Source organism: Sorex fumeus, unplaced genomic scaffold (assembly GCF_029834395.1).
Source record: "Sorex fumeus unplaced genomic scaffold, SorFum_2.1 ptg000024l, whole genome shotgun sequence".
Lineage (NCBI taxonomy): Eukaryota > Metazoa > Chordata > Mammalia > Eulipotyphla > Soricidae > Sorex > Sorex fumeus.
Window position 1 is genome coordinate 49,504,582 of NW_026606081.1, and position 10,848 is coordinate 49,515,429.

At 48.6% G+C, this 10,848-nt stretch overlaps 1 protein-coding gene across 1 annotated transcript; it reads left to right on the forward strand.

Annotated features, from left to right (window-relative positions):
- The first annotated feature begins 7,427 nt into the window (after positions 1-7,427).
- LOC130023383 (tripartite motif-containing protein 75-like) lies at positions 7,428-8,825 on the forward strand. The gene has a single exon (XM_056113891.1). The coding sequence runs from the start codon at positions 7,428-7,430 to the stop codon at positions 8,823-8,825; it is 1,398 nt and encodes a 465-aa protein (XP_055969866.1).
- Positions 8,826-10,848: the final 2,023 nt, after the last annotated feature.

Genomic DNA, 10,848 nt, shown 5'->3' on the forward strand with positions numbered 1-10,848 from the left:
ACTTGTATTGTAAGTTATGACTTTTGCATATTTTACCTTAAAGCAATGTCCTTTCTGTATGGACACAGGAAGACAGTTAATATTATGCTTTGTAACTTGGGAGTTGATTGACTCCCAAATGGATTACTAGTTGAGGAAAGAAGAAAGCAACACACTCTTGTTTGGATCCCACCCTTGAGTAGAGCTCCTAGTAATTCGGAATAATCTCTTTAGATGAGATTTTGTTCTTGAGTTAATCTCCTGGAGGAGTGGTCCTACCCCTCTTTGTTGACTTATTAATGTTCAACTCACCTTTGTATTAGCATCCTATGTGATTGCTATATAAACTAAGACTATAAGAGCAAAGGAGGGCAGAGTCAGAAGTGAGACGGGCTCAGGGGGAGAGAGAGAGAGAGAGAGAGAGAGAGAGCAGCACTCCCCTTGAGTGGAGATTGGAATAAACTACAATTGATACCGACCAGCCAGGCCCTCGTTCCTTCCTTCACCTACCTATCGCCGTCGGCCTGCCCAGGGTGGGGGAAGCAGCCCGAGACCACCGAACGCAGGCGGTAAGAGAGATAGAGCACTGCTGGCCTTTTGAAAACACACATCCAGATTCCAGAGCCAGGAGGAGTAGGAGAATGAGGGAGGCAGAAGGGAATGAAGGGGGACCGAGAAGGAGAATAAAGTAGCATGGGGGAGGAAGAAATAGGAGGAGAATCAGAGGAGAATGGAGATGGGAACGGAATAAACTGCAACTGGCACCAACCAGCCTGGCCCTTGTTCCTTCGTCTGTCCATCACCATCCACCTCCCTAGGGTGGGGGAAGCGGCGTGAGACTGCCGAACACGGGCGGCGGGAGAGATAGAGCCGCTGTTGTCTTTTTGTGTTTACACAATCTGTTATTAAAGCAATTCCTGCAGATTTTATTTCTGATTAAATTAAAGACAAAATCCAACTTGGAGAGGTCGGACGCCTTTGTTGGTTATCTTACAATCCATGGACATGTCAGTCACATTTGAGCCCATGAAATCTTCTAGTTCTCTTTCAGGGGCTGGGTTCATCCACGACTTCTGCATTCATTGCTAGTTTCATGAAAGAGCTGTTTTACAAAGACTGCTATCATGTAAGCCACTGTAAACAACGTCTTTTTCATTTTTTCTGTTCACCTATAAATGAATAAAATGAATATTGTTATTTTAGTACAATAATCTTGTTGAAATCCCAGGAAATCTTCAAAACGTTCTGCTGATTATTTGGGATTTCTAAAGGTTAATCAAGACTTTTGAAGAGAGAAACTGTGTTCTCTTCTGAATACCTGTTCTCTCTCTCTCTCTCTCTCTCTCTCTCTCTCTCTCTCTCTCTCTCTCTCCTTGTCTCTCTCCTTATCTCTCTCTCATTTCTCTATATAAATTTATTATTCTTTTCTTTTTAATTTTGGACCTGGCAGTGCTCAGCATTTCCTCCCAGGTCTGTGCTCAGGGATCACTCCTGGCAAGACTTCACAGGCCTTAGGTGCTGCCTGGACCAAACCCAGGTGGGATCAACGTAAAACAATTTACCTGCTGTGCCACTGCTGCCTCCTGCCCCCCATTTCTCTCAATAAAACTATTTTGGGGCCGGAGTGATAGCACAGCAGGTAGGGCATTTGCCTTGCACGCGGCAGACCCGGGTTTGGTCCCCGGCATCCCATATGGTCCCCCCCACCCCACCCCAGCACTGCCAGGAGTGGTTCCTGAGTGCAGAGCCAGGAGTGACACCTGAACATCACTGGGTGTGACCCAAAAGGCAAACAAAACAAAACAAAACAAAACAAAAATCAATAAAACTATTTTGCCAAAAACAACAGCAGCAACAACAACAAAGATCAACTTTGCAAAGGACTGTGGGACACATTCTCCACCTCCCTTCTCGACCTGAGATATATGTTCTCAACTCTCCCTCCTCTGGAGAAGCTTAACTTATGTTCTCTCATAAACACATCTCTCTGTCTCTCTCTGTGTCTCTCTCTTTCTCTCTCTATCTCTGTCTCCCCCCCCCAAATAACTCTGACTAAATCTTTCTAAATAAACTATATTATTTAACCAAAAAGAAAAAATAAAAAGATTATAAGATTTTGGAGATTATAAGATTTTGTCTCTTTCATTGTGTAGCAAACCACCCCTCCCCCCTTATATCACTAACAATTTTGCATTCTGTAGGGGGACAACTTACAAGTGAACTCTTACCCTTAACCCACTGATCAACCACAGCATCACCAAGGGGAACACTCAGGATTCTGTATACCCTGCTTTAATGCCTTGTGACAAGACTGAATCATCCTGAGTAACTTTCATAATTTTTTAAAGTTTATTTTAGTGTAGAAAACAGTCACAACTGTTGACACAATTCTAGGATGAAAATTGATTGGACAGCAAGGCCACAATACTGAAAATCAGTAAGTAGAAAAAATCAATTTATGTGAAAATTATTATATCAGATCACAGGGTTGTTAAGCCCCATGTTAAGGATTAAGCTGTTTGTTGCTAGTTGAGCAAACTGAGTCATTGTTTTTGTTTGTTGAGTTTTGTCGGCTTCTATGTTACTGTCCCAATGAATTTGGTGTGCTCCTACTAGAATTTCAATATTGCAGAATTAAGTGTCGCACAATCCAGAGACTTCAGGATCTATGGTCTGGGCCAAAGAAGCCACATGGCAGTGGGCATGGCTGCTGGGGCTTCTGGAAGTAATGGAGGCTATTGGATAACATTGGTCAGTTCTTAAGAAAGGAGTTTAGGCTTATTGAGTAAAAGCTCGGAGTTTCATTTTATTGAGTAACACCCATCACAATGCTCCCAAAGCACTCCCATTTCCTCGGTGTTCATCTTTAACTTCTTCTTAGTCCTCTGTTTCCCCTATCTGTTAATCGCTTAATTTCCCCTAATCAGAACCTGTGACTTATAAAGTCAGATTACTCAGAGGATTCTGAAATTGTATTTGTAAGTGAAATATTGCTTTTCTCGTACCTTTATGTCATTTGCAATTAATTTTAGAGCAATGTCGTTTTGGTATAGATACAGGAAGATGGGACATCTGTGATATTTACTCAATTTAAGCCTTCATTGCCCTTAGTTCCTAGCACCCCAAAAGGAGAGTCCCGACAACGGGACTTGAATGGACCCAGGGCAAGCACAATAAAACTTATAGTAAGTTCAGAGCAGAGTCATGGACAAACTCTGTCATGACCCAAAAAGAAGTTATTGGGACTAATTGTGTAGGACTAATCTGGTCTGAACACTATAGTATGGGATCTATCGCAAGATGCCCCCAGCAGAGCCTAATATATCTCTCCTGTGTCCATACAAAATGACTAGAAATATTATTAAGATGTAAGTTTAAGATGACTTTTTACAACCGATGCTGGCGTGGATGTGGCGAGAAAGGGACACTCCTTCACTGTTGGTGGGAATGTCCACTGGTTCAGCCCTTCTGGACAACAGTATGGACGATTCTCAAAAAATTAGAAATTGAGCTCCCATTTGACCCAGCAATACCACTCCTGGGACTATATCCCAGAGAGGCAAAAATGTATAGTCGAAGTGACATCTGCACTTGTTTGTTCATTGCAGCACTCTTTATAATAGCCAGAAACTGGAAGAAACCTGAATGCCCAAGAACAGATGACTGGTTAAAGAAACTTTGGTACATCTACACAATGGAGTACTATGTAGCTGTTAGAAAAGATGAAGTCATGAAATTTACATACAAGTGGTACAATATGGAAAGTATCATGCTAAGCGAAATGAGTCAGAAAGAGAGGGATAGACATAGAAAGATTGCATTCATCTGGGGGATATAAAGTAACAAAGTATGAGATTAATACCCAAGAATAGCTGAGATCAGCACCAGGAGGATTACTCCATAACTTAGAGGCCAGCCGGGTATCCTAGAGGAAAGGGCAGTTCAGATAGAGAAGGGAGCACCAAATAAAGGATGTTTGGAGGATCCTCCCAGGAGGGGAGATGCATGTCGAAAGTAGACTATGGACTGAACATGTTTGCCACTCAATGCCTCTTTTGCAGACCACAACACCCAAAAGGAGAGAGAGAACACAGGGGATTGCCCTGCCACAGAGACAGGGGGGATGGGGGGATGGGGGTGGGAGGGATATTATCCTTGGTGGTGGAAAATGGGCACTGGTGGAGGGATGGGTATCTGATCATCGTATAATTGAAACCAAAGCACAAAAAATTGTAAATCTACAACTTAAAAAAAAATAAAATAAAATAAAGGGGGGGGGGGGAAAGATGACTTTTTAAAATGGATATGGACTAAGGAGAAATTACACCCTTAGATGAAATTCCACCCTTGGACTGGGCGGATCCCCTAGCAGGATGAGACATTGTCCTAGAAGAGCTTCTGGGAAGAAGGGTTTTATATATGTTGATTGTGCTATCTCACCTATGTGTAACTGCTACCCCCAGCCCTTGGTGATGTGCTCTGTAACTAAGGCTGTGAGAGGCATGGGGAGCCGAGCATGAGGGACAATAGGAGACTGGAATGAGAGGCAGTGTGAGCCTGGAATGGGGATGAGATTAATGAATAAATGGCGACTAATCACCAACAACGTGGCAGCCCTGTTCCCTCCTTCATGTGTCTGTTGGTGGTGGCAGCCGACTGGGGTGGGGAGGCAGCTCATGGCCACCAAACACATACACATATGCCCACACAGAAGGCTAAGGACACGCTACCCACCCCAACTCCGAATAACACCAAAAACACTTTTATATTCCACTGGGTACCTGAACTTACTCACAGACTGGCGTCTCTGCAGAGAATATTCATGAAATGGTGGAGTTGAGATCCAGGTGTGGCTGCAGTGGAGTTGAGATCCAGGTGTGGCTGCAGTGGAGTTGAGATTCAGGTGTGACTGCCGTTGGTTGGGTGTGGCTGCAGCTACCAGAGCTTCTGCAGGGTGCTCAGGGACAACCAGCCTCCCAGAGTGCCCCTGAGGATGGCTACTTGGTGTGCAATTCTTGGGAGATTTAGTTGAGACTCTGGAGCAGGGCGGAGTCAGTCTGAGAGCCGCTGTGTGATTCCGAATTACTTTTACCACCAAACTGAGTGTGATTTCAAACTAAATGTTAACTCTCTACCTTTCTTGTCAAAATAGGGCAACTATGGTGATGGATTATAAGTTAAATGACATCAGGAGAAAATTACAGATGATGAAGAATTTTACAGGACTTCTCCCAGTCTACTCATCAAGGTGCACAAAATTTTTAACAAACCAATATAAGTTGTTAGATTCTAAACAGAGAGGCCAGAGCGTTAGTACAGAGGGGAGGGTGTTTGCCATGCATGCGGCCAATCCAGATTCGAGCACTGGAATCCCGTATGGTCCCACGAGCACAGCCAGGAGTAATTTCTGAGTTCAGAGTCAGGGGTAACCCCTGAGCATTGCTGGGTATCACCCAAAATGCAAATAAACAAAAAAATAGATTCTTAAAGGAAAACACGAAACTCTTTTGGATCTAGATTTGCACAAACCCAATCGAAGATTTGGTTTGCATAAACCCAATTGAAGATGACATTTTCAAGGTACCTGGGAAAATCTGAATATGAATTAGGAGTTAAAAGATATTGCAGGTGTGTTTTAAAAAATAAAAAATTGGAGCCAGAGATACAGAGGTAGGGTGCTTGACTTGCACACAGCCGAACCAGGTTCGCTCCCCAGAATCCCATATGGTCCCCCAAGCATGCCAGGAGTGACTTCTGAGTGCACAGCTAGGAGTAAACCCTGAGCATGTGAGTGATTTCTGAGTGCACAGCTAGGAGTAACCCCTGAACATGTGACTGATTTGAGTGCACAGCCAAGAGTAACCCCTGACACTGGTAGGTGTAGTCAAAAAAGTACTATAAAGGTATAAAAAGAAATGTCCACTGTCTAAGATGGAGTGCTGGCCATCTGGTCATTGGTCAGGAAGAGACTAAGCACTTCCTCCATCTCATCTCTCCCAACCCTGATGCACCCCCTGGAGTGCTCAGCTGGAAACCTGATGTACAGGCAGCTGGAGGATCCATGAGTGAGAGCCCAGGATTGATGGAGGAGATGTGGTGATTGCCCGTCAAGAGGGAAGTCCCACTGGGCTTACAGATGTTAACAGGCAGATCAGAGGAAGATCCCGCTGGAGGTGGAGGCCAGGATGACAGAAACCCACAGGGCATCAGGAGCTCTGGGGAGAATCGTTCAGTGACAAGCTGAGGTGTCCTGAGGATACCCACCCAGCAGCTCCCCATGCCCCTGCACTGCCCAACCCCCACCCCAGGAGAAGGGAGGAGAGCACTGGGCTCCTGGGCACCTGGATGGTCCAGACTCCCTGAGCATCTGTGATTCCGGGAAAGCCCAAGGGACAGAAGTCAGCAGGTCCTAAAACAAGCCCTGCAGCCACGTCCAGACAGGCCAGCCTTCTGAGAGAGAAACCCCGGGGCTTCCAGGTCCCTGAGATGAGTTTACACAGAGGACATGCCCAGAATTAGGGAGGAGAGGCTAGGCCAAGAGAGGTCCCACCCTATGCAAATGATGGGAACCAGGGAGGTGCCCTGGGGGGCCAATCACTGCCCAGGAGTGAGCGGCTTTCAGAATCTGACCAATGAGAGAGAGGAAAGGACACACCCTAAAGGATAGAAGAGGCCCTCTGGGCAGTCCTGCCCTACACTTCATCCCAGGAACTGGGCAAACGGGGACTTCACCTGTGCCCTCAGCCCAGAGCCTTGGACCCGGTGCCACAGTTGAGAGCTGAGAGCTGGGAGCAGCCACAGGACCCAGGTGAACTGCAAGCTGCTTCCCAGGTTGGGGGGGGGGGGGGGGGGGGGGGCGGGGAACCTGATAGAGGTTGGGAAAACAACCTCTCTGTACTTGACTCAAACCTCTTACCTGGCAGGATCAGAGGACAGGATGAGAGGATGTCCTCAGCCATTTGCAGGAGATTTGGGGGAGGTAGATGGGCGATGTTCAGAGTGCAGGCTGTGGGGAGGTTGGACCCCCTGAGCAGGGAGAGCGCCTGGCCCGCTGCGGTTTCTCACTGATTAACTGTTTGAAGGGGCCCGATTGGGTTTGTGATAAGGCGCCTCAGTAGGCCCCGGTGTCCGTGTGCCATGGGCAGCTCTAGGGACCCGTTGTCATCTTGTTTGTCTCCTCAGGAAGCAGCTGGAGTCCTGCAGAGTGTCCCTCACCACAGCCCGCTATCCGGACACTAGCGGGATTTTCCGTCTGTCCTCGGAGCTGAGCATCCTAGAACCTCCAGGACCAACTGACTCATCCGTTTCCCGTCGCCGAGGAGGGCCGGGTAGGACCCGAAGGAGAAGAGTCCCGAACCGACCCACCCACCCAGCCGCTGACCCTACGAAACCGCCCCCACCCCCACCCCCACCCCCGCAGGCCGCGTGGCCGCCCGCTGCCCCGCACCATGGCCCTGGCCGCCGCCCTGGCTGAGCTACAGGCAGAGGCTCGCTGCCCACTGTGCCAGGGCCCCCTGCGCGCGCCCCTGACTCTAGACTGCGGCCACAACTGCTGCGGCTCATGCCTGCGGGGGCGCTGGCAGAACCTTCAGGAGCCCCTGCCCTGCCCCGTGTGCCAGCACCCCTGCCCCCGTGAGCCCCGCGGGCCCAACACGCAGCTGGCACGGCTGGCTGACCTGGTCAGCCAGCTGCCCGGCCAGAGACCGGAGGGACACGCCCGGGAGGCAGGAGGCCGCTGTGCCGAGCACCAACAGGCCCTGAGCCTCTTCTGCGAGGACCACCTGGAGCTGCTGTGTGGCCAGTGCGCCGCCTCCGCTGCCCACCGCGGTCACCGCCTGACGCCCATCGGCCCCGCGGCTGCTCATCACAGGACAAAGCTCAAGGGCTATCTGGAGCCTCTGCAGAAGCTGCTGGAGGAGGCGCAGAGGGCCCAGGAATGGCAAGAGGCCCAGAGAAAGGAGTGGAGGGAGAAGGCGGCAAAGCAGAGGATTGAACTGTTTTCGGAATCTGAGCAGTTGAAGCATTTCTTGAGAGTTGAGCACAATGTCCTTGACAACGGGGTACGGAGACATATGTCAAGTCATTCCAAGAAGATCTTGCAGGGCAGAAAGCAGCTGGCAGAGCATAGCGCCAGCCTGCAGAGGACGCTGCGGGACGTCACCCGGCTGTGTCTGCAGCCAGACCTGGGCCTACTGACTGGGCTCAGCGCGGTGCACCAGCAGTGGGACAGCTGTAGGAGCATGGAGCTCCCTGCAGTCTTCTCCTACCAGTCTGTGGAGCCGGCTTTCATCTTACCCCCTCATTACACTGGCCTGCAGAACATAATCAGCAAGTTCCAGAGGGATTTGACCTTGGACCCAGAAACCGCTCACCCCAGTCTGATCATCTCCCCGGACAGGAAAACTCTGAGTTGTCGCCAGGCAAGCACAGAGCCCGCCTCGGATCCTTCCCCCAGGGCATTCACCTCTCAGGAAGCCGTCCTGGGTGAGGAGGGGTTCCAAGGTGGCAGGCACTTCTGGCAGGTGGAAATCCGAGGCTTGGGGGTGTGGTCCCTGGGTGTGTGCGAGGAATCCTTCCCCAGAAATGTGCCCGTGACACCAGCCCCAGCCAATGGCCTCTGGAAGCTTCAGCAGTTCACTGGCTTTCGGCTCAACTCACGCCGAGCACAGTGTCATGTTGGCGTGCTTCTGGACTGTGAATTGGGAGAAGTTTCCTTCTATAATTTGGACAAGAGGTCCCACATCTCGACCCTCACTGGGACCTTCGCAGGGAAGCTCCTGCCCTTTTTCTGTCTTGAATCCTCATCCTTGGCCTTTTCTATGACTATTGTCAACCAGGAATGGTGACTCTCTTGCCCATGTTCTCTGGTTTGTTTACTTCCTATGTAACAAAATTTTGGTAATAAAATTGAGTGTTTTCTGAGTTTGGATGCTGGTGAATTTTGCGGACTGACCTTTGTCTATGACCTACAACCTGACTGGGGGGAGGGAACACCAGCAAGTCTCTGGGAAATACTTTTGCTCCAAAGGGTCCCCCCATTTAATACCAGAAATGTCTTCTCCCTTCTTTAACCTTGGAAAGTCCCCACACAACACAAAAGCACAAGTAAAACCATGTGTCTTAACATCGGGAGGCAATGATACTGGCAAAAATGATGTATGTGGACAAGAAGAAGGTCCTGCATGTGCTACAGAACATAATGCGTCTGCTGCTGTGGTGGGGGTCAGCCCAAAGCTCGAGGTAGTTAAATTTAAGATCATCACTGTCACAGAGAGGGAGGGAGATCACATTCCCAGCTCTACGCTCAGCACAACTTTATGGGTATTTTCTCTAGAAATGGCGTGCTGAGGCAGGGTGATGGCATAGCCGACATTGAGGTGTGTGTGTGGGGGGGGGGGGTAATTTTACTGCAGTGCTGGGATAGGCAGAATATGCTGCTTTTATCACACTTGGTGGCATGGTTTTTCCCATTAGATCAAGGTTGTGAGGACAATACAGAATCCTCCTTCAGAGTCCTGAAGCTGCAGGTGGGGCTGGAACTGGTTATGTCTGGAGGAAACATGGCTGCATGGATTCAGCCCAGGTCAAATTTGATGGTGCTTAGCTCCAGGTTCTGACAGGTACATAGGAAACAGAGAAAACACAGCAATACACGTGTAAACTATTTCTATACCTACCCTCATTCGTCCCACCTCCTCTCACTAGAAAATCCTCCCTGGAGGGAAGTGTTCCTCTTTTTTGAAGTCCTTGGGGTTAAGGCAATACCCATACCTTAAACAAACTTCGTGAGCTTTGTGGATACAGAAGCGGCAGTTCCCTAAAGCCCAACCTGGCTATGGGTTTCTGGTTACCCCTGTGTTGGTTACCTAATAATAACCACAAGCAACCACAAATCATCCTGTTATTCGTCGATTGCCTCGAGCAGGCCCCAGTAACGTCTCCTTCATCCTAGCCCTGAGATTTTTAAGAAAGTGCTATATTCAAGGCTCTTTAGGAGAATGAGACCCATCATTATTACTGGTATTTGGCATATTGGGAACGCCACGGGGAGTTTGCCAGACTCTGCCGTGTGGTCAGGCTACATTCGGTAGCCTGCCAGTTTGTCCAAAGTAGGAATGAGATAATGAGATGTTATAATAAGATGTTGCGGCCGCGCGGTTCCGGGAGCTGAGTTTTATAGTCTCTGAGTCTTGGCCACTGATGGGATTACACGGTGCCAGGGGGCCAGTTGGTGGGTGTGACCCCCGCCTACTGGAATTTGGAGGATCTGGGTGGAGGATGCTCGGCCCCGATCCGAGTAGGCTTGGAGATCTCGGCCCTGGAACCCGCGTGGCTTTGTCCCTCTGCCAGTACCTTCATGTGTGCGGAGAGTGGTCTCAGGTTAATAATTATTAGTTTAATAATTATTAGGTTAATTATTAGGTTAATTAAAAATTTAACCTAATAATAAAAGTTGTTAATTTGGGGGGGGTTGTTTTTTTTGGTCACACCTGGAAAAGCTCAGAGGTTACCTTGCTCTGCAATCAGGAATTACTCCTGGTAGCACTTGGGGGACAATATGGGATGCTGGGGTGGAACCTGGGATCGTCACGTGCAAATGCAAATGCCCTCCCTGCAGTCCTAATGCTCCAGTCCTAAAAGTTGTTTTATGGAGGAATGAAAAGAAAGACAAATTCTGAGATACAACAATGGAATTATGATCTAAGGGTTCTAGGTAGGAGTGAGATATCTGGGCTAATGGAAGCAGTTGTGGGGGCAGCACTGCCCTCATAAAACAATAATATTGGATTATTGCAAAAAAATAAAATTACATGGGCTGGAGAAATGTTACAGTGAGGCAATTTCTTGCTTTGCTGGTGCCCCAGTCAG

What these genes read in the sequence shown, in the direction of transcription:
- LOC130023383 (XM_056113891.1), top strand. Translation starts at nt 7,428, where the DNA reads ATGGCCCTGGCCGCCGCCCTGGCTGAGCTACAGGCAGAGGCTCGCTGC.